Source organism: Pogona vitticeps, chromosome 2, assembly GCF_051106095.1.
Source record: "Pogona vitticeps strain Pit_001003342236 chromosome 2, PviZW2.1, whole genome shotgun sequence".
Taxonomy (NCBI): domain Eukaryota; kingdom Metazoa; phylum Chordata; class Lepidosauria; order Squamata; family Agamidae; genus Pogona; species Pogona vitticeps.
In genome coordinates, this window is record NC_135784.1 from 257,585,280 (window position 1) to 257,610,135 (window position 24,856).

General features: G+C 40.1%; 1 protein-coding gene across 3 annotated transcripts in view; it reads right to left on the reverse strand.

Moving 5' to 3' along the window:
- Positions 1-2,741: 2,741 nt before the first annotated feature.
- The window catches only part of APC (APC regulator of Wnt signaling pathway), a 107,043-nt gene continuing 84,928 nt past the window's right edge, over positions 2,742-24,856 (reverse strand). For all 3 annotated transcript variants that reach the window (XM_020780014.3, XM_072992455.2, XM_072992454.2), the window contains 5 exons: positions 21,214-21,353; positions 19,591-19,668; positions 18,896-19,012; positions 14,803-15,017; positions 2,742-12,581 (listed from right to left, as the gene is read on the reverse strand). In XM_020780014.3, the coding sequence (XP_020635673.2) occupies positions 6,008-12,581; positions 14,803-15,017; positions 18,896-19,012; positions 19,591-19,668; positions 21,214-21,353 (7,124 nt within the window). In that variant the 3' untranslated portion in view covers positions 2,742-6,007. The remainder of the gene's footprint in view (positions 12,582-14,802; positions 15,018-18,895; positions 19,013-19,590; positions 19,669-21,213; positions 21,354-24,856) is intronic.

The following is a 24,856-nucleotide window of genomic DNA, read 5'->3' on the forward strand; positions in this document are numbered from 1 at the left end:
AAAATTGCTTAGCAGTGATTTTTTCGGAACGAATTAACATCGCTAAGCGAGGCACCACTGTATAGAGTAAAATAAAAATAACAGAGCAGCTCTTAGAAACATGTACAGTGGTACCTCGACTTACGAACGTCTCCACTTGCGAGCGAATGGCTCGGGTCAAAAAACTGGCTCTGGTCACAAAAAAATTTGCTTCGACTTGTGAATGGAGACTCAACTTATGAACGAAAAAACCCCAGAAAAATCCTTTCCTGCCCTTTTTTTGACCTCAGTTCATCTTAGGTCGAAAGAAAAAAAATTCTCCCCCTAGTGGTAGAGGACGAATTAACTGGCTTTGCATTAGCTCCTATGGGAACTAATGCCTCTACCTACTAACAGCTCCTCGACATACGAACGAAAAACAGCAGGTACGGATTACAGTAAATGGTTTTCAATGCATTACTATGGAAAAGTTTGCCTCGACTTATGAACTTTTTGAAGTACAAACACCATTCCAATACGGTTTAAGTTTGCAAGTCAAGGGACCACTGTATTTGACTACACAGAAACTGTATTCTTATCCAGCTCTCCCCACTCAGCTGCTACGGTATAGGAAAATGATGGGTCCCTGACAGATGGCTTTGCTTCCTTGGGTTCCTCTGCCTCCCTCCAACACACTTTCTCCAGGGAGTCCTTGTAGTAACAGAACCTCTGTAAAAAAATTTATACTTCAGCATATTCAAAAGCATTATTACAACACTGATTTGGTAGGAATTATAGAGATAAGAAAATACTGAAGGATATTGGTATACAGTATAAGTTCCAACTAACAACTGACCAGCACAGGAAAATGTACATACACATGCATGTGCACTCAGAACTCGCACTCAGCAGAGCTCATCCTCATGTACACAGAAGTATATCTATGGACTGCACTATTTTCCTTTTGAAATAAGGAAGTAGGGAGAGTAGCATGCCCCCCACTGCCAGCCATGAGAACAAAATTTAAATTGTTGTACAAGATCCATGACTGAAGATGGAATTGCAGAGGTTAGGATTGAAATGATAGCTCTTTGAATCCTTTCTGACTACTAAGAATTCCTGTTGGTTCACTTAAGTGTCTGAACAGCATAAAGCTCAGATAGCAAGCTTGCAATGATTAATTTCCCCATTGATTGGAATGGGACTCAAATATGACTAATTGCAATCTATATATCAATTGGCTGGAGGGTGTCTGGAGAGATTGGAAGTATCCCTCTGCTGGCAGAAAAGACACTCAACGTCTGGACTAAGGGAAAGCATGTGTTGTGGAAAAGCTACAAAACTGGAGCATTCCTGCAGTAAAGCCGGGGCAGCTTTGGATTCATTAGACCCCTAAGCCCATTCAGTTCTCCCACAAGGCCACAGGACTGGATCCATCGACTAAAACAGCATGGCATCTTCCACTGCCCACCAAGTTTCAGTGGGGAAAAATTTAAAGCTTCCTTTCAAGATGGACAGGTCTCTATTGCTCTGCTCTGGGTAAACTGGGATTCAGAAGAGCAGATAGTGTGCCACTTCATTCCCATTCTCACACCTGGAGTCCTGAAGGTTTCTGTTTTCCTAGATTCAAACTACTGTACATAGTTCCTTGTTCCATTTCCTTTGGCATCTTAACGGCCACAATCTAGATCTAACTCCAATATTTACACTTTAAAATGAAGGCAGATGAGAGAAAACACCAAGGAGATAGAAAATGAATAGCAAATTGTTTCAGTTACTAATTTCGAGTATAGCAAAGAACTTTAAACACCCACCGCCATTAATTTTTTAAAGCATTCCACAGTAAGAAGGTTTAGCTTTTGTGAAGAGAAGGACTTTGTTTAAGGCTTTCTGAGATCCCATCTTGGCTCAACATTAAATGAAACTGAATTTGGTTAATGAGATATTGGACACATCCCAAAGATTGTGAAGCGTGTGGGTTTTCTCATAAAGGTTGCTACTACATTTTTATAAAATAAATAAATGTAATTTTTGTTCATTAACAGTCCTACAAACAAATGATCAAGATACTGCCCACACATACATACTATACCATTAGAGTCAATATTTTTTTTCAAAAAAGTTATTATGCATGAAAAACATGTTTGCTGAACAAGGAATGCATAATATTGAAAACTGCCATGTTAAAAAAAAGGTCTCCACAGGGTACCCAAATGCCTTTTGCATGTATGTTATTGATCATACTTTTATTGCATTCTACTTGTCCTAATTATTGCAAATGCAAAATAAAACTGCAACATAGCACATTGAACTTCTAAGCTGTTACTCTAATTTAAGAATGCAGCCAACCTATTTAGGAAGACATCTACATGGCAGTTAAGACATATATGTAGTATGTACATAAAGGCACACAGATTTCTGGACAGAATGTGCTTTCTTTGGAATATTTTAATTTATAAGACACATAGGTAGATCTGAGGAACTTAGAAGTCATCCAACCCTACTGTTAGGGATTAAATTTTGTTAAACACAAAGTTCCAAATTTTAATTTTGTGGTTGCTTTCACACATTAAAAATATACAAAGAAACGTAAGCTTCTGAAACGTGTTAATAGTCAGAGGTACTGCTTTGGAAATGGCTATCTCAGATATCTGGTCATGGTACGTTTGTTAGATCAATATGAAAATTATCAGACTATTTGAATTTTACATTGTGAGACACAGTGTATATGTAATAGCTTACAGGTTTCTGAGAAAGCATATTACAGAAGATAAAAAAACAACTTGGAACAATAAATTATTTAATTGAAGACATAAATTGAAGACCACAGTTCAATTAATATTTTCAAACAGAAGGATATGGGGCAGTAATAGTCTTAGAACACAAATATGGTCACAGCCTTAAAATAAATACATCCCTATGCCACATATACTGTAACTAAAAAAGTATGCTTCTTGTTTTTTAAAAAGGAAATAATACAATTTGCACATTTCTTATTTTTCTTCGGCTATTTTCTCTCTCTCTTTTTACATGAACATTGTAAAAATCATTTATTTCAACAGAAGGCAGAAATACATCACAAAAGAAAAAGTCTTGGTTTGTACATTAATTCACAAAAAAAATCAAGGACATGGAGAAAATTAATAGAGTTTTCATTATTAGAGCTGGGGAAGGAAGCAGAAAAGCTTTAAAAGAGCCAGTGGGATTTTAAAAATGTTAATTTCTTCACTTAGTTTTGCCCATACTGTGTGGTGCATCACTCTTATAAACCAGTGATTAAGTTCAGTAGAAATAAAAATAGTAGCAATTAGCAAGTACAAATTTAACAGCATCAGTGACATCAACTTGCCATTAAAGCTTGATAGGCAGCAGTAGGGGATACATGCAACCCCTTGGTTAACTCTTCCCTTGTTCTACACCCCCTTTTCTTATAGCAACAGCTGAAGAAAAGGGAATGAAAGTGAATCACACTGATGAACAAATACTGTATTTGATGTTGTATATAAAGTACACTGAAACATACGTAAATGTATCACAATGACCATGTATCAGATAGGCAAGGCTCATGTCCCTATAAGATATTCTACCAATATGGTATGCCAGTAAATATGTCCAGTTAAAAGGCAGTGTGTAAAGTATGAATCATATTTAATGGAGAATGAGAAACAGAAAGCTTAATAACACATTTTGTGAGACATCAATTAAGCTAACTTACTTTCATGTTCTTGCTGCTGTTATTTCAAAGCATTGTTGGACTCACCAGCCCCTTAAGGAAAGGGGAAGGAGTTTTAAGGAAGGCCAATGATAATAAAGAGTACGTTCACACAAAGCGAATCCTTGATTTTTCATTACAATATGCACTATATCATTTGTCTTCCTCCTCTAGGTGGGCATGAAGAGTTTGACAGCTTTCATTTCCATCTTAGGCTAACCACAGCCTATGAAATATGAATCCAAATTGCAGTTAGTCTTAACTATGGTTAATAGAAAATAGCCATCTTCCAACCAGTTTATAAAGATAGCTTTTTTCGCTAAATAGTTAAAATTAATCACTATTTAGGGTTCAGATGCAACCATAAACAATGGCTAAAAAATGAAAGTGCAGTTTTCTGATCACCCCCTTGCAGCTGCACCAGAATAAGCAGTGAATGTCCGAGCCAAAGACTCTGTCTGGCATGCCCTCAAAATATGAAATGGTCATGTTAGGTGTGATGCCAGATACTGATTTTATTTTTGAAAAAGATTACATTTTTAGCCAAATGTAGAGAATATGATGAAAAAGCAGAAGCAATACTATAACACATGCACTAGTGCACCAGGATGAGAAGCACTGCCCATATTAATAGTTAAACCGGCATATTTGAGGACATATATAAACAGATTTTGATCCCTACTATCAAACACATATATAGTTGTAATAACAAAAAAACAGCCTGAGATACACACTTGACTTGCTTACTACTGTTGTAACCATGTGCACACACACGTTGCTGTGTTTGAAGAGAGGCACTTAAGTTTAGCAGAGTACTTCTGTTGTATACAGTCTAATGAAGGTCTCTAAAGTAAAAGCATACTGAAATACAAAGTTGGTTTTCCCAGAGAGGCTTAAAGTACAAGTGTTATTTTTCTACTAAGACACTTAAATTTAGTCTCAAGTGCAAAGACACTTCAATTTAATCTATTCATCTCAACTGCATTACCCAATTTTAAAAAATAAAAAATACTTGACACAAACTTCCAATCAACCCTCTCCCTTTACTTTCACCTCCAGAATTGTGAGTCTTATTTGTACAGTGAACAACATTCTAGGGTAAGTAATATGAAAACTATGCATTTTAGCACACACACATTTATGGAAGTACTTCCTTTAGCCTCTTTCTTTTCCTAAAATCAAATTAAATACCAATCAAAACCCCCAGTGCTCTATTTCAATGCTGCAGCTGTTGACATGTATATTAAACAGCTACTATAAACTGGAAGAAAACCAGTGTGTGACTGTAATGGGCAGTGGGCACAATCCAGTTCCATTAAAATTTGTGCATGTTTCCATTTACTTTAATGGAATATAGATTATACCTCAAAAGCCTTTTGAGTAAGTGCATCAGTACATCATATGAAGAGGACTTCACAAAAATATCAAAATTAAACATTGATTTCTTAGGTACTGCAAAAGTAACACACAACAAATAGTACATACAGCAATAATTTATTCTGAAATGTTCATTTAGTTCTGTTGAGACCTTGCCCATGTCTCATTAATAAAAGAGCAGCCATCTCACCTCAAATACCAGAATATACAACAAGTTACAGCATAGCAAAAATCCTACCTACTGTCAGTTAAAATCTAGTTCTGGTAAAATAATTTTGATCAAGGTTTACACATACACAGATTTTCTTGTTTCTTTTTCTTTTTCTGTTTTTGCCAGAGCACAAAACCAATAGGTAATCATTACACCATAACTATCTATACACATTATGTGACCACAGAAATGTTAATCATCATTTCAGAAAATGAACCATCAGTTTTATCCATGCAGAAAAAACAGGCTTGTTCAGCAGAAACCATATTACTGTGAATTTCACAGCCACATGATTACTAATAAGATTAGGTGGCTTCACAAATATTAAGATGGAGTATTCCTTCTTTTTTCTTTCTTTCTTTTTTTTGCATAAATACCAATTTCTCCCTGATGCAAGTTGAGTCATTTTGCAAATCTAGAAATGAGCAATACAGCAATAGATTTCTTTGAATCTCTGTTGTTCATCTTCCCCAAATTCCCCCAACCCACCAAAAATTAAAGTTACGGGATGTTAATTAAATATATGTAAAACATACTGTACAAATATAATCACTTTAGCAATTTTATTGCTAAATTATTAGTTGGGAATCCCTCAAACATTATCAGTGAAAATAAAGAATATCAAATATGGCTTCCAGAACAAGAACCCTCTACATAATCAAATCTATTTACAAAAAGACAAGAAAAACAATTTATTATATTTTCCTTAAAAGGTTCCACGTATAGCATAATACATCAGAATTTTTTTGTTAAACAGAAGTCACCAGATAGGACCCAGAATGGCGCTTAGGACTTTGACTGCCACTTGAATCAGTATTCTCAGTTTTTGAATCTCGTTTCTTCGTACTGTTATTTACTGGTGTTGGTATCTGTGATGGCCGAACAGAACTATTATCCACACTGCTTTTTCTGGGACTTGGATTATAATTGAAAGGAGTCACTCGTGCTGCAACAGCACCACTGGGGGAACTATGTTTGCTTGAGCTGCTAGAACTGAATGGTGTACGCTCATTAACCATGTTTTCACTAGTCTCTGGAGCAGGGGTAGAATTGCTTATCACTGGTTTTGTTTCAGTTCCTTTCTTATCTTGACTATCTACTTGAATAAATGAATTCAGACGGCTTTCTAAACCCATGGTACGAACAATGACATTTCCATTCCCTGCATTTTGTTTCCCATGAGGATCCTTAGACTCTTTACTATTCACATTCCCTTTCTCTGAAACACTGTCAATAATAGGTGGAGTATTTCCTGTAGGAGATTTCCCAGATCTAGGATTATTAATAGGGCAGTCTTCTATCCTTACCCACACATCCTCTGTCTTAGAAACAGCAGGTGCCATCTGGTAAATTAAAGTTTTTGAATCAGCACCGTTGGTAGCACCTGATGAGGTATTCTGAGGAGGACTCGTCATTATCTGAGGAATTTCATTTTCTTTTATCTTTCTCCAAGTACCTTTTGTTGATGATTGAGTCTCTTTAGACTGCTTGAGTCCAGAAAAAGAACTTACATGTTGCTTCTCATCCTCACTTTTTGCTTTTTCACTGGACTCTGAGGAGGCTGAAAGAATTGAGGAAGAACTTCCAGTTCTTCGCCAAGTGCTGACACGAGGAAGTGATGAGGAGTGTTTACTGTGCTCACGCTTCCATGTCCCTGATCTATTAATCGGCAGTCTGGAAGGACTTTCGGAGTGAGATCGGGTTATGTCATGTCGCTTTGTTGGCCTTCCATCGCTGTATTCTAAAGAAGGGCTCAGGCTAGGAGGCAGCTTTCGCCAACCACTAGCTTGGATAGCCGAATGAGTAGATAAAGACATATCAGGAAGTGAAGGACTTAAAACTGGAGTCTGTGTTTGGGACTGAGTGGGTGAATCTGGTCTAGAAGGAGACAAAGATTCAAATGAAGCAGACTCTTCTAATTTCCTTCGTAGAGTGGGACTTGGAGTTTCTTTAATAAAAGTTGACTGGCGTACTAAAACAGGTCTCTCTGATCTATCAGATTCACTCCCACTGGACTTTGTTGATGACATTCTAGATAGATCCACCTTTTTGTTTGATCCATTGATACCAGCAACTTGATTTAATCCTTTTGAGGCCGATTCACTTCTAGGAATGCCACTAGTACTTTTAGGCAATGCAGTTTGTTTTGCCACAGTTTGCTGGCTCATCTGTCTCCCTGGTGATGTATATGCCATTCTTCCTGAACCTGAAGACTTGGTGGAAGCTGTACTTGGAGATGATGTTCTTGGCAGTTGGGAGAGTTTATTAGGAGGACTTATGCCATTTCTGCCTGGTGAAATGGAATTTCGGCCAGGAGACGGCAAAGGCCTGCTTAATTGTTGTTGCTGTGGTCTTGAAGGTGTAGAATCTCTAGATCCAGACCTAGAAGGTCCTTTACTTGATCCACCCTGTTGAGATGGCTGTCTAGATATAGGGCTTGGCTCAGATTTCACAGATGACTTGGTTACTCTGGGAGAACTAGTAGAATTTTGGGTATCGTTAGGACTTTTAGAGGCTGTTCCCTTTAGCTGTGGCCCTTTTTTAGAAACTGGACTTGTACTTGAAGAACTATTTCGAACTCCTGGAATATGAATCATTGTCCTGCCTCGGGAAATGGAGGGCATATTTGTTTGTGAAGGCTGTTTCAAGTGACTTGTAAGTTCTGAATTAGAACGAGCTTTACCTGTAATCATACTTCTATATACCTTCTTTCCTCCTTTGATACCTTTATTTTCAGATTCTACTTTCTTTGTTTCCAATGTACTCTTTTCTCCCGGTTTAATAATTCTTGGACCCTTGTTACTAGTAAAAGGTTTGTCTTCTTGGTCTGGTGTAAGATGAAATGGTGATCCCAAGGAAATGCCAGATTTTAACGAAAGGATTGAATCTGAGTCTGATGAAGCTTGCCTAGACAGTGATGCTGCAGCAGCAGCTTGATGCAGGCTGCTAACGATAGAATTTGCACCCTCCTGAATAGCTTTCCAGTCAAAATTTTCTGAATCGGGTGAAAAACCATGCTCTGAATCAGGTCTTTGTATATCTTTCAAATCTAGTGTCAGGTCTTCTGCCAAAATGCCTCCCATGCTTCTAGAGCTATTCTTTTCATTGTCCCCTTTTGCTCTTGAAGGCTTTTTCTTTTTAGGCATGGCAGAACTAATACATTCCTGCAGAAGATCATCTTCTGAATCAATACTAAGAGAACTAAGGGAACTGTTTCTTGAAAAACATACAGGAGTATCTTCAACATGGAATGATTTAGGAGCATAGCCAGAAACTTGGGGCCTACTTGATTCCATCTGTGCACCAGATGGTTCTATTTGTTCTATAGATTCATTTTCTTTGTTGTTATTGTTTTCTTGATCAATATCACTGAGGGAACTCAGAGAAGAATTACGGGAGAAACAAACAGGAGTATTTTCTATTGCAAAATTTTGTGTTTTCTCATCTGTAACAGCACTCCTGTCTGCAATATCTTTGGATGACTGAGAGAATGGGATTTGTTTCTGCCCCAATGACTTTGATTGGCTTCTTCCTCCTGGGGTATGTTTTTGACAAGCCTGCATTCTACTTGTTGATTGCTGATTTGAAACCTGGTCTGCATTGCTGCTGGATTTATTTTCACTTTCCTTATCCTTTCTCAGTTCTGCTTTTTCTCTTGAAAGATCCACATCATCATCAAAATCAAGAGAACTCAAAGAGTCATTTCGTGAAAAACAATATGGTGTTCCCTCAATTGGAGTGTAGTGGTGGGGAGAATCAAATGCAAAGCTTCCTCTTGTACGTTCTTCATTATTTGGAAGTTTATCATTAAAATCTCTTGAGTTGTTTTTAGGGTTTTGCTTCTTTGTATCTTTGTTGTCGGTATAGGCCCGTTCACTACTAAAATTACTTTTTGGCTCGGAGGTTTTTCGTAAACGTGCTCTGTAGTCATTACTAAGAGACATGGGTTTTACTGGTGATGTTGGTTTCTTTTTCTCAACTTCCAGTTGATTTTTATTACCTACTGATGAGGTTGTCGATGCTTGCTGGATCTGATCCATTATCTTTTTCACTCTGAAAGGCTTGTGACTTTTCCCTTTTGGCATAGCAGAATTAATACATTCTGCCAGGATATCATCACCTTCTTCTGCTTTATCATCATCTAACCCAGCAGTAATCCCCACTACATTTTTTCCTCTCTGAGAATCATCAGTATTTCTGCCTTCTGTGGGAATGGTATCTCTCTTTTCAAACTTGGTTGAGTCTACCCCTGTATCAGCAGTCTCTGTATTGGCCAGTTCGTTTGGTGGTGATTCTATTGTAAGGTCACTCAATGAAGTTGCAGTTGAAAAATTTATTGGTGTTCCTTCAACACAATACACACGTGGCATATCATCTCCAGGTGTGAAGCTAACATGCTTCTGAGAATGCAACCTGCTTTGGGACGGGATAAGTTTATATACAGGAAGCTGGCTCGGTTTCCTAGCGACAGGTGGAGGTGTTTTTGAAGTAGTTATCTGTGAAGGCTTTTTGGCTTTACGTGAAGATTTTGTTGGCATAGCAGAAATAATACATTCTTCCAATATTTCTATATCATCTTCATCAGAATCATCCAGTATATTTTTTTCAGTTTCTGTGGGTTTTTCTGTAATATTTTCTTGTTTATCTGCTGTTTCATTTGGTTGTTCAAGTTCTGCTTCATTCCCATTGTCATTTTCATGTACTGGGGGCATTATTCTCAACTCTACATCTTTTTGTATAAATGGTTCATCAAGACTCAAGGCACTTAGACTTGATGAACAAGAAAAGCCATCTGGTGTACTTTCTGTAGCAAAATGTAACAAAGTGTCTGCGTCTTGCAATACTTGTACTCTTTGAACAGCTGCATTCACAGTTGTTTGCCTCGGCCCAGATTCTCTTTTTTCAGTACTGGGAACTTTAGCTTTGGCTGCTTCTCTCTTCACTTGTGCCACCTGTGGAGGTGGTGGAGTTTTACTTCTACTTGGTGGCATTGTTTGCCCAGGACTATCTGGAAGGTCACTTGGACTTATAATACCACTTACCATCCCGCTGCAAGGCTCACTCTGAACAGAGCTAGCAATTGAACGGCTCTCAAAACTATCCAAGGAGCTCACAGAGGTACATCTGCTAAACATGAGTGGAGTCTCCTGCACATAATGTTCTGGTGGGCTCTTGGGAGTCTGAGCACCACTTTTTGAAGGAGATTTGGCACCTGAAGAAAATTCAACAGTTTTATGTCTTGCTGAATCAGAAGGAGATAGATTAGAAGCCTGAAGCCTATTTGATTTTGTTCGAATGTGTGGAGAGGTTGATGAGGTCTCATTTACAGTACCTGTGGCAGACAGATTCCCACTATTTTCTTTCATTCCCCCTATCTTGTGAGAATTGTCAGTATCTACTACACGTGTTGTTTGGTCACGTCCAGTTTCATCTTCAGCTGAAGACAACGATGACAGAGAGCTACATCTTGAAAAACATATTGGTGTATCTTCCACACAATAGGTCTGTATTGTTTCCTGGTTAATGGAGGGTGCTTTGCAGGATGCAGACTTCTGAGTATGAACTGTCCTACTCTGAGCAGAATTTGGAAGCAGCTGGTTATGTCTCTTTGAGCCAGCCGAGGTTGATGTATTTCCACTGCTTGATGAAATATGATCAGTTTTAGAACTCTGTACAGATGGACTTTTTGAAAAAGAAAAAGATGGCTTTTGTGCTGAAGGAGGAACATCTGTTGAATATTTAAGACTGTAATCAATAGGCTGATCTACATGATGCTCCTCTTCATTGTATTTTATACTATAATTAGTTGGATGGTCTTCCTCTTCATGTTGCTCCTCCTCAGAGTAACGCTCGCTATAGTTGGTTGGCTTATCATCTTCATAATCATCAACTTGATGTAAAGACTGGTTCACATTTGGATTTATTCCATGATTGCAGCCTGTTCTGTTTTGTTCTGAATTGCTGGAGTCTCTTGATCTGAAAGGAGAGACACACTCTGGCTGTCCAAAAGGTGACTGGTAGCTCATATGTTTATTATCTCCAGTTTCAGAGTACACAGGGTATGCACCACTTTGACTTCTGGATTGTCTTTGTTCATTCTGCTTTGTTTCATCCTCTATAATATGTTTGGATCTAGCCCATCTTTCATTCTGAGATGGGCTCTGCCTTCCAGAATTTAACTGTTCATCAGAGTACTTCAGGCTATAATTTATTGGGGTATCGAGTTCTCCATCATTGTCATCCATATGATTAGCACTGTGTATTTTATGGGCTAAATCTGCAGGATACTGTTCATAATTGCAGAATTTGCTTTCTTCATCTTCAGAATAAGATTCAATAGGCTTCATTTGTCCTCTTTTACCATACCCATCACTGCTGCTGACACTGTTTAAACTATCATTAGAGGCTCTCTTATACTCTACTTTTGCATAAGGTACAGAGCATGTCCTGTTTTCAGATTTAGGAAAGTTGTAATTATTTGTGTGAGAATGGCCAGTGGCTGTTCTTCTTAAACCATTTCTGTCTTCAGACAAACAGTGCATTTCAGTTACAGATCCATTACTTCTCTCTTCTTGTGGAACATGCATATTTGTCACTTCTTCCATCACTTTTGAAATCTGGGCTGCAGTAGTAGAGATCTGCATTCCTATTCGTTTAGAAGAGCTCCCAGAATTTTCTGTTGCTGAGTGATAGTTGCTCAATCCTACTGCCCGCTCTCTATCCAAACTTCTGTCCTTTTCAGACCGAGAACTCTCAGTATTTCCTCTGCTTGAGGAAGAGGAAGCAGGCAGTACTGTCGTGTTTAAATAAGGTGAAAGTACATTACTACTATTATAATTTTCTGACCTACAAACTCCATCTTCATGCCGATTACCATCCAAAACATATTCACTGTACAGATTCTGTTTATGCCTTTGCTTATTACGGTGAGATGTTTTGGGACTTAAGTTATCAATATTGTCAAAAGTCTCAGATAAATGTTGGGCATCTAACTCTGCTTCCAGTGCCTTTTGTTTTCTGACATGAAGAGATGGCAAGCTTGATCCTGGGGACATAATGTTTGCATCTTTATATTTTGCAGGTCTGTTTGCCATTAGGTTCCTCAGAGCTGCAGCACTGCCCATGGCTATCATCTTGTGCTTTGAATGTATGAGATTTTTTAGCATGCTAACCGCTCCCATGTCCCATAATGCTTCCTGGTCCTTTGCATTCCGTGCAGAGAGATTCCACAGAGTTCCACATGCATTACTGACTATTGTCAAACTGTGAGACTTCAAGTGATGTAAAAGGGTTTGCAAGCAGCTGTTCTCTCTTAGAATTTGCCTGAAATTAAGAAAATTAAGAAAATAAGCATCAATCTAGTCACATTTACTTTCAACTTCAGAAAAAAACTACATTTTCAATTGATAATACTGTCCCCTTAAGCCCAAAGAAAAGTATTCACTGTTGTCAGTTCACTTAAAGATGGGATCTAAAGAAGAAGGCTGTGTACATGAATGCTGTAAGACTGCACTGAAACAGTTATCCCCAACTCTAACCCCAATTTTAGGAGAGCAAATTAGAGCAGCTGTTTGGTCCTAATTTGGATGGACACAACAAAAAACTGTATGAGGATAGGTGATGTTCAGAGGAGAAGTATTTACTATAGTGACAGAGAAGTCTTCCTATCTTTCCTTCCACCACTTTCATCTTAAAAAAGAAAAATTACAAGTCACCTAGTGTAGCAGGAGCAAGTTCCACTCTTGCTGCCATTTAAAAGAATAACAAAGACTTTTACATTACTCTTTTTTCTTTTAAAGTCTGGGGTTGTCTGCACAAGTATCTTCCCTTCAAAACCATTTCTGGCCAGAACTCCTCCCCAAACCAAACTGTGAGCCCTGAACCCAAAGAATCACTGGTTTCAGGCAGGATCACTAGATTTGCTACAGTCCTTACATAAAAATCTTTGGTGCGAACACTGAGAACAGTTTTCTAAAACAGATGACTTCACATAGCTGTGCTGTTTGTGTGTGTATATACATGTACTGTGTAATATATGTCTGTAGTATGCTATGATTTGGAATCAAGCCTATTTTAATCAATCTCTTAAAAATGCTTAATCAGTTAATTAAACAATAAAACCGAAAACAACAGTACAATAATAGTAGTACAGTGGTGCCTCGCTTAACGGGCGCTCCGTTTAGCGACGAAATAGCTTAGCGGCGACTTATTCGGAGCGTTTTTGCGCTTCGTTTAGTGATGGTCCCTATGGGCGATTTCCGCTTAGCAATGGTTGGGACCATGCTTCGCATAGCGATTAAATTTTGGGTCCCCTGTTTTGCTTAACGATGGTTTAGACAGCCTCATGTTTGCTGTTTTTTAAATGTTTTCCTGTTATTTATAAAGTTAAAGTTTACTGTTTAAAATGTTTGAAATCATAAAGTGCACTTAATAAACCCTTTGTTAACCAAATTTGACTTTGTTCTGACTCTTTTTAAATTTGTTGTTGTATTTTTTTCCCTCATTGAGATGCACTGAATAGGTTTCAATGCATTTCAATTGGGGAACCGCGTTTCGCTTAGCGATGCTTCCTATGGCGATTTTCACTTGAGGACGGCAATTCGTTCCTATTGGAACGGATTATCCGGTTTTCAATGCATTTCAATGGGAAACTGCGTTTCGATTAGCGATGGAATCGCTTAGCAGTGATTTTTCGGAACTAATTAACATCGCTAAGCGAGGCACCACTGTACTTCAAAACAAATAGCACTGCTGACAACTTGATTTTTTGTTGTGTACAGAAAGTTCTCAGTGTCCTATTTGAACACTGCTCTTTTAAAAACATTACAACAAATTAGCATAAAGACCGTATAGTTCAATATATATTTCATGAAATTCCTGGTAATATTTGTTATGCCAGCATTTCACACACCATGTAAAACCTACTGCACACATAGCAGATAAAACTGGAAGACAGGGATCTACAGCAAAAGGTGAGAACAGAAGCAGGGCCACATTGATATCTCTGTTAAGTAGGTGCTTCCAGCCCAAGTTCAAAGGTTCGTCCCAACAAGAGTGACCCATTAAATCAATGGGACAATGGTAAGCTGACATATAGCTATGCTAATTGATTCAATTGGTCTACTCTGTTTGGAAATAATAACTAGGTTTAGCCCCTTGTTTCTGCCTCCACCTCAATGATCAATTGGGAGCACCTTTTCCAACAGGGAATAGAAAAAAAGATGTAAAACAGTGCCAAGTCACTGTATTTTTGTCTAAAAGAACATTCTTTTTGGTTTCTCCTCTTTGTAAACCGTTTCTGTCCCAATTGATCCTTAAATCAACTCCATATCTTTAAGGTCTGTTTATCACAATTTGCTTCTCTCCTCCTCCCCCCCTCCATATTTTTTTAAATAACATGTATTTTAGAAAATCGGTCTGAGGACCTGGATGTAGTTTTTTATTTATCGGTAAACTATTCTGGGAGCCATTTCATCTGCAAAGATTAAGGTGCTTTTACATATATTAATGGAAAATAAATTAAGTGACTAGATGGTAGATTTACCTGTGGTCCTCATTTGTAGCAATTAAGCTAGAGACATTACGGAGTATTCCTCCTCCACTTTCAATGATTGCTAAAGTGTTTGTTTGGCTCCGGTAAGTCAGTGTGCCAACTAAAAAGGCAAGAGCACCATCCACAGCACAGATATCGGCTTTATTCTCAGTGCAGTGTGCTGACAAATTCCACAAGGCACTCAATACACTTTTTAGGGTTGATTCCTAGGAAGAACAAAGAAACACTAAATTTCAGTTCTGTGGTGCAACATTCAGCAAAATAAATTAGCAACAGCTTTAATTATTGCAATGGCTAAGTATTATGCTTTTAAAAGAATAAATATGTACAAGAGAACACCTGCAAAAGTCAATTCTTTTTTTGGGCTTTTTTAGTCATCTTATAACATATAAGGCATGTGCAAAAGCATGTTCTGTATCTAAATAAAGGATATACAGACTGGGGCTCAGCTGCCCTGTACTATTCAGGATAAATTCTAACCCTTTCCATCCCAGGTCTTTGGCATTATTTCCAATCACTGTCTTGCAATGAAAAAAAAAACCTTTCCTGCAAGCACACATCAGAGTGATGGTCCTATGCAGCGCTATCAGTTTTGATGACATACAGACCTTAGACTTTAGGGCCAGAATACTACTGAAAATTTATGCAGGCATTAAGTGAAACCAGGTAAGTCACAGTAATGAACTACTACTAATTAATGAGGTGCTGGTTATATGACATGCACCTTTCCAAGTTCAGACATGTTCAAAGTTATGTTCCACTTGGAACTACCCCATGGAACTGCCCCACATTGTTTGGCTACTGTGTCTAGGTCTCCCAAGCTCCTATGAGTTTGTGATTGGTTATGGATAGAACACCTGCCCTGCCCGTCCCCAGAATAAATACATGATACAACTTCCCTATATTTACTTTATTTATTTATTTATTTAAATTTATTTGAAATATTTTAACACACACACCACAGACATCTTTCAGTCTTGAGAGACTATGGTAACATGCTCTGAATCGAGGAGTGTCCTCTCCAGAGCATGAAGCCTGGGTAAAGTAATATGGAGGATAGGCTGTTACCCAAGCAGCAGATCCCCCCTCTCCACGTTGCTGAAATGGTCCAATGGAAAGGCAAGAGCCAATACAATTGATTCCACCAACGTCGCAGGAGTTGGCAGAACGACACGAACTGCCTTCAGGACTCCAGCTCCAGATTTTGCCTCTAAGTTAACTCCTGAAGCCTTTTCCATCAGTGGATATAGCCACAAGGCAGTGGAAGTTTGAAATCGGAGTTTTCCTTCTCCTAGATGGGCTGCCTTCCATGGCTGATGAGCCTCACCTACCCGGCTCACACACACCACCTTTCTCCTTAAATGAACCAAGGTGGCTTAGATAATTAAAAAGACAATATTTAAAAGCTATGGCTGCTGCTATGACTTGTGGAGAGTACAACAGGGAAGCATATCTCATCTACCAATCAATAACAGCCATGGGGTCTTTCATGCCCAGGAAAGATAATGACATCTGCTGCAGTGTGATCTCATCTTCTACGTCCTTTGGGAAAGGTTGTCTGTCTCTCACCAACCCAAACCCACACAGGCCTCCCAGTGACTTTCCTTGCAGAGAATGGAGACATGTGCAGAGATCTGCCAAGAGGCTCTTCACCAGAGTGCCACTCTGGGAAAACTGGACAGAGGCATGCAGTAACAATCAAGCCTCTTGGTGGCTCTCCTTGCAGAGGAAAGAGGGGTGTATACAAAACCCTAAAAAGTTTAACCTCAGCAAATGACAGGCTCCTGCTTCTATCATGCCAGTCAGCGACAGCTGCTTCCTTCCGTCGCATCCCAAGAAGGTACTACCAAAGTAACAAGGACAGGCTACTTCCTTTCATTCTCTACAACCAAAGCAAACACAATGAAATTTCCCCCTGGGCACCAGAGAATTGATGCAGGTATGTATGCCAGCCTACATTGCCTCAGAAAATATGAGGAAAGATATGTGGAAAAGAGCCCGCAAAACTTGTCTTTTGAAATACATGGATGGGCTAAACAAGGAATCTTGGCAATGCTACAGCAGGCTCAAGCCAAGTTCACACCAACAAAATAGACAGGAATTTGGACTGGCTATGCTGATGACAACCAGTGTCTAGAGAAAACAAAGGCCAGTAAAGAATCTTAAGAATGGAGGGAAGAGGAGGTACACTAGCAAAAAAGAGTGAAGTTGTTTAATAAGTAGACTGAAAAGGGTCTTCCACTACCTTGACTATGCAAGACTGAAGGATGAGTACAAGACTTGCAAGATGGTCACAGATGAGATGCAGGATGAAGAGTTTGCTCTACCAGCATTTCAAAATGTAAGTGTGATCTAACTATTATCATTCCCTCTCCAAATTCTAATTTATGATACAGTACCTCCCCCAGGAGCTTGACTTAAACAACTTCACTGGACAGAATCCTGTTCACAACCCTTCTAGAAGGTTAACGGTATATCTCACTATGTAGTAGTCAAGGGCCTTAACTACTCTAACAACAAAATAGCAACTCCCAGGGAGCAACTGCCAGACAAACGGAGAATATGATAGGCAAGCAGGCAAGGAGGTTATCCTGAGAGGCTGATTGTTAGAAAAGTCAATCTGATAACCTAGCTAGAGAGCCAGAGGTTGGGAGTTTGATTCCCAACTGTGTCTCCAAGGAGAAGAGTTGGCCTCTTGGGCCTTGGGAAAGCTGCAGATACCTAAGGTGCCCCCCAGAAAAAGGGAGTGGTAAACTGTTTCTGTGTACTCTCTATAAAGAGAACTCTGGAAAAGGGTCACTGTAAGTTGGATTAAACTGTTCCACCATTCCAAAGGAGACTGGTAGTGTGTCACAACTTTGCCTACAATGGAGAAAATGCATTCACTGGGTATGCTGGTGGAGGGGCAAATTAGTATTTCTCTCACCATCCAAGCAAGGCCTAGAAAGGTGTGGCTGGGAGATGCCTAGAACTCTGAAGGTTGATGAAGGTGCCTTCCATTGACTTGCAGAGGTAACAGGTGACTTCTCTCACAGCAGCATCCTAGCCCATGGTATTACCTCTGGGCCTTGAAAGTCATTTTTTCTCCTCCACTGTGTGCTGGGGCTCTCTCTGAATGATTGTGAAGTACAGTGGTGCCTTGCTTAACAAGCACACCGTATAACGATGAATTCGCATAGCAATCCCTTTTTTGGGATCGCTAATGCGATGGCATCCCAACCGCCGCAATGGGCAAAACTCGCATTGCGACGCCCGCAGATCAGCTGTTCGGCGGTTTCAAAATGGCCGCCGGATGCCCGAAATGGCCGCATGTAGCGTTTTCGCGCCCTGCCCTTGCTTAGCGAGGGCGCGAAAATGGCTGTGGATGGGGAAAACTTCACTTAACGGTGAGTACAGAAGCCATTGGAACGCATTAAACTAAGTTTAATGCGTTCCAATGGCATTTTCCATCCCGTTTAGTGATGTTTTCTTATAGCGATTAACCGGATTAACCTCGCTATGCGGGGCACCATTGTATGTTATTGGTGTTAAAATCCTTCAGATTATTCCTCTTCCCATCATACACCTGTATTATGTACTGTGGAGATGCTCGCGCGCTGTCACCACCAGGGAGGAAGCTGGTGCTGCCCCCCCCCCAAAGCTGCTCATCTTCTCTGATGCCTTCGGTCCCTGCGCCGGCTGTCCTCGTCCTGCCGCAGACTTCCACATGGCCTCAATGCCCGGGTAGGGAGCAGCAGGCCCTCTCTATGCTGCTCATAACAACGAAAAGGCGGGCAACCAACATGACCGGACCGAAACCTCGTATAGCAAAATTCCCCCATAGGAAACACTGTTTTGCGAAGCGCAATGGCAAACCTCATTGTCAGGCGAATTCGTTGTTTTGCGAGGTCGTCGTCTTGCGAGGTACCACTGTATGTATAGGATTGTCTATATGAAACACTCTACCACTGAGCTCCATATAACACTTTTCTCTTGGTGGAGGGAAGCTAGTTTTATTCTGTTATATTCTTATTTTGTAAAATAAAGGAGAAAACAGACATAGAAAATAATTCTTGACAATATACACTGAAAATATTCTTCTGACCTTTTTAACTTCTAAAGCACACTCCATCAATGCTTTAACACTTCCAACTTCACGCAATGTCTTCTTACTGTTGACATCTGCTCGCCAAGACAAGTTTCTTAAGACACTTGCAATGACCTGTAAAAATATAACTATATGTTAACTTGTACACATCTTACAGTTTCCTGCTAATCTTTGGTACTTATGAAATGCCAGAAAACAACTACTGAGGACCAGCTGACAAACAATAGGCAGCCAGCCAATATCTTAAAATTAAAAAATCCTATTAAATGAAGGCAAAATGCTATCGCTTTTCATTATTTTAATATGAAAAACTATGTTATTCTACAAAGGAATCCATGAACAGGTTTCTCAATAGATCTGGGTAAGATTAAGTTATTTATATTGCTTCCTGGGTGTGATTCTGAAGATTCTGAAATCTGGTGCCTTCCAGATGCTTTGGGATCGCTCCCATACATCAGAATCAGCATAAATAATGTCAGGGATTATTGAAGTTATGATCCCAAACATCTGAAAGGCATAGAAAATGTTTGCCTGGACACAGAGAACATTAAGAAAATGGAATTGGGTAAACTGGAGAAAAATGATGTGAAACTGGGGATGAGAGATTTAAGAAAAATTTGCTAACCTAAATGGTGCAGAAAATACATGAAATATGCAGTAGCAGAAATTATAAATTAAGAAAAAGGATATACCTGTTGCAAATCTTCACTTTCAGATTTTAACTGGGCTACAAGAGCCTTCATACAGCTCTTCATAGAACAAAGGGTAGCCTTTTAAAAAGAAAAGAGAAAAACACTGTATAAAAACAGCTAAGCAGCCTTATTAGCAGTCTTATTATTAAATTATGTTATCTGCAGAGTTAAAGGACAAAGAACAATATAGAATATATTATTTTTCTATACTCTGTGTACTACGTGCATACATGTCAGCCAGCAATAAAGATAAAACACTAAATACAGTACATGCTAAAACAAATAGGAAAATGAAATAAACAGCAGGAGTTTAAAATGTTTATGAAAAAGACCACATTAATTAAACATCAAACTGGAATAAAATTGTCTTTGCTGCACACAAGCAAAACAAAACGAAACCTTCCTGAGCAAGCTATTCCATAGTCTACACAACTGAGAAATCCCTGTGCAGTCACTGCATTTCTGATGAAGAACCAGGAAAAGGCCCTCTACAATGGAAATGCTTTCTTACAGAGACTCATAAGAAAAAGTGCAATTGCAGATAAACATCCTCCCCAGGATTTAAATATGATAAGCATATTAAATTGACTTTGGAAGCAAACTGATGGTTGGTGTTAACTGTTACAAAATCAGAAAGAATGATACTGGTTATTTTCTTTTCCCTGCCCAAACCTTGTTGGCCACATTCTGAATTCTCCAAATTCATATATAGCACATATATAGCACATCTACAACTGATAATGACATGAATCACTATGGCTAGATATGACTTCACCAGGCAAAGACTCAGGTACCTTATCAGAGGAAATTTACAAGATGTTTCTAGAGTCTTGAACATCCAGAGGCAGCAACGGAACTGGACGTTCTCTGCTAGGTAAAGTTTTACATGAGTGATCTTTTTCCATTTGTTTTTCTATTTTTCTATTCTACACTATTTCAGAACTATCACCTGGAGAAAAGATGCATCCCAAAAAGAGACCAGAAATACAGACAACAACTTAAGTATCTATGAGAAATGTGAAGCAAGGAAAGGGCAAATAAGATGAAAACAATTTCATCTTATTTGCCCTTTCATTGCTTCACATTTCTCATAGTCTAGGTCCACTTGATAACTACATCTGTTCTTACTTAGCTGCCTCCCAAACCTTACATGCACACAATCAGCACCCAAAAACTTGCTAAAAATGCACATGCAAAAAACTAGAAGACTCCAAATGCAGCAGTTTCAAGAATCTCAATAAAGTACAGGTACAAAAATATATATATTAAAATAATTCATGAGCTACATAAGGTGTGAGGACAAACAACCAGCCAGGAAGCACCAAAGTATGCACTTTCCAGGCAAAAGAATTCCAATTTTCACTTAACTTCTCAGATGCCTAGATTTCCACCACTCCTTTGGCACTAGCCAGAGAGACATGTGCCTGTACCAGTCAGCTTATCAAATTTAACAGACTTCAGCTATCAAGAATTCCTTCCAGACCTAAGTTTTTGTATTTTCTGCCCCATGCCCAGTTGTATAATGATAGCTTAAAATTACTGTACGCAGACTTTTATATGTAGAACAGCTAATGTTCCAAACCTTAAAAGTATTAAGCAGTAAAAGACTTATTTATAGCCCACCTTATTGGCTACATCTCCGAAAGTTAAATTCGTCAGAGCCATTCCAGCATATCTTCTTAATGTGACACTATAGTGGTCATTAGTAAGTCCATACATTTCGCAGTCTACCTGCAGGAGTTCTGCAATAGCCTGCAAGCCTCCTGTAAAAATGATTTAAAATGTATGTTAGAAATAATTAGTTTTCTCAAAAGTCAGAAAAGAGAATAATTAAAAATGTCACTATCATTTCAAGGAAATGTTTGTCTTACAGTATAAATGGTCGGACAGAGTTTTAAGCATTTGATGGAAACGGAAGCAAACCCAGTAACGAAAAATTCAAATGTTCACTATGAGTTCATGGTGCATTTCCCAGGTTAGCATAATCACCACACTAAGGCAGAAGTGGCCAAAGTATAACCTTGAGACCATGTCCATCTCCCTCAAGGCTGATTCTGTAGTGCCCTGACTTCTCTTTTTCCAGCCAAAAAAAAGTACGAACAGTAGTTACAGGATTCCTTCAGGAGTGTTGACTCACTTTATAAATACATATCCATTTGACTCTGTTCACATTTCCAAAAACCCATTTTTCCAAACTGGAAATGGACTTCTAGCCACTTCCAATCTCAATGTCGCAAAACCTTAATCTCTGTAGACAATTTTGGGTGTGTGGTGTGGTGTGGTGTGGTGTGGTGTGGTGTGGTGTGGTGTGGTGTGGTGTGGTGTGGTGTGGTGTGGTGTGGTGTGTGTGTGTGTGTGTGTGTGTGTGAGAGAGAGAGAGAGACAGAGAGATGACAAATCTAGACATTTTAATTTTCCTGCTCTTCTGTGCATGCATGGTTCTTGGATTGGGGTTTTAAATTTAAAATCTGAATTTAAAATTTTTACTGGTTGTTTTTCTTCTGGGTTGGGAGGGAAATGTTCCATGAGTCTCACTTTAAATGGTATTTCCTGGGAGAATTTGGATCTGCTATTGCATTCGTTCTGTTTGGGAGAAGCGTGCAGAAATGTGATTTAAAATTTTGGGTACCCTGCAGGGGAATCTTAGGGGCTACAGTAGCTTCTGTTGTGGGGGTTTGAATGCAAAAGTCTGATGCCAAGTTTGGTTTTTTTTACTGTAGTCATTCCTTTCTGTCGTGTGGTGTGGCCTTTGGTGGACTTTTCCAGAACATCTGGGACAGCAAGAGGTAGGTCTGCATTTCTTCTCCTGTGGGTTTTTTTTCCTTAGCTTGTGCTGGGGGATGTAGTTATGCTAACTCTAATTATTCTCAAAATTTCTTTGGTCAGGGATCCTCCTGTGGCGTGGCGTGGCCTGCAGTGGAGTTTGCTGCTTCAGGGACAGCAAGAGATAATTTCTTCTCCTGGAGGTCCTGTGGCGTGGTGTGGCCTGCAGGGTAGCTCTCCATAGCTTCTGGGACATCAAAAGGTAGGTCTGGATTTGTTTTCCTGTGGTTTTTTTTCCTTAGCTTGTGCTGGGGTGTGTGTGTTATGCCACTTGTTTGTCCAGGGCAGTTTTGGCCAGGTGTGGGAAGATGAAATGGATGTAAAGCACTGACTTTTTTTTAAACATAGCAACAGCTGACATGGGTCCCAAAAAACCTGCTTCTGCTGAGGTCGGCAAGCTGACCAGGGAGAAGATGACCCTGGAGATGAAAAAAGAGATCCTCCGGAAGTACGATGGAGGCAAGTGCATCGCGGACATCGCCAGGGAGTACGGCAGGAATCGATCCACCATCGGCACAATTGTAGCAATGAGGGAGAAGATCCTTGCCACGGATGCAGCGCGGAGGGTCACCAGGATCGCAAAGAACTGGCCAGCTGTCCTGGAGGAGGTGGAGAAGCTCCTTGTCCTCTGGATGAAAGAGAAGCAGCATGCAGGGGACACAGTGACTGAGGCTGTCATCTGTGAGAAGGCCAGGGCCTTGTATGCGGACCTCATGGAGCAACAGCCTGGAACCTCAGCTGAGCCAGAAGAGTTCAAGGCAAGCAGAGGCTGGTTTGAATGCTTCAAAACCAGATCCGGCATCCACAACGTGGTGAGACATGGAGAGGCTGCCAGCTCCGATGTTACTGCAGCTGAGGACTTTGCCGTGGAGTTCCTGGAGGTCGTGATGACAGAGGGCTACCGTCCAGAGCAGGTCTTAAACTGTGACGAGACTGGCCTGTTTTGGAAGAGGAGGCCCAAAAGGACCTTCCTGACACAAGAGGAGAGCAAGCTGCCTGGCCACAAGCCCATGAAGAACCGTCTCACCCTCCTCTTCTGCGCCAATGCCAGCGGGGACCTGAAGATTAAGCCCATGCTGGTGTACCACTCTGAGAATCCATGGGCTTTCAAGAAGCACAAAGTGGACAAAGCCCAGCTGAAGGTGATGTGGCGATCCAATGCCAAGGCTTGGGTCATATGCATCCTCTTTGTGGACTGGGTCAATCACGCTTTTGGCCAAGCTCTTCCCATCATACACCTGTATTATGCTCCTGCCCATCCTCCAGGCCTTGAGGACGACTTGTTGGAGGAGTTCAATTTCATCAAGATCATGTTCCTGCTGCCTAATACCACCCCGGTACTCCAGCCGATGGATCAGCAGGTCATCACCAATTTTAAGAAAAGGTACACAAAGGAGCTTTTCCGGCACTGCTTTGAGGTGACCGATGCCACCAGCCTCACCCTGCATGATTTCTGGAGGGAGGAGTTTGACATCATCTGTCTGAAGTTGATCGCCACGGCCTGGGAGAGCATCAGCCAGAGGAATTTGAACTCTGCATGGCGCACGCTCTGGCCAGACTGTGTGGCTACTGATGTTTCTGCGCTTGCACCAGAGTCCACAGTGATGCAGGACATTGTGGCCTTGGGGAGGAACATGGGCCTTGAGGTCACAGAGGGGGACATTACTGAACTGGTGGAGGGCCATGACCAGGATCTGTCCACCCAGGAGCTGGTCGAGATGCAAGCACAGGCTACATTCTGAAGGGGCAGAGGAACTAGAGACCAAATTGCTAACATGTGCTGGATTATGGAGAAAGCCAGAGTATTCCAGAAAAACATCTACTTCTGCTTCATTGACTATGCAAAAGCCTTTGACTGTGTGGACCACAGCAAACTATGGCAAGTTCTTAAAGAAATGGGAGTGCCTGATCACCTTATCTATCTCCTGAGAAATCTATATATGGGATCTATATATGGGACAGGAAGCAACAGTTAGAACTAAATATGGAACAACTGATTGGTTCAAAATTGAGAAAGGACTACGACAAGGTTGTATATTGTCCCCCTGCTTATTCAACTTATATGCAGAATACATCATGCAAAAGGCAGGACTGGATGTATCCCAAACCAGAATTAAGATTGCTAGAAGAAATATTGACAACCTCAGATGTGCAGATGATACCACTCTGATGGCAGAAAGTGAGGAGGAATTACAGAACCTCTTAATGAGGGTGAAAGAGGAGAGGGCCAAAACTGGTCTGAAGCTCAGCATCAAAAAAACTAAGATCATGGCCACTGGTCCCATCACCTCCTGGCAAATAGAATGGGAGGATATGGAGGCAGTGACAGATTTTACTTTCTTGGGCTCCATGATCACTGCAGAAGGTGACAGCAGCCAAGAAATTAAAAGACACCTGCTTCTTGGGAGGAAAGTGATGACAAACCTATTATGACTTGCTAGAA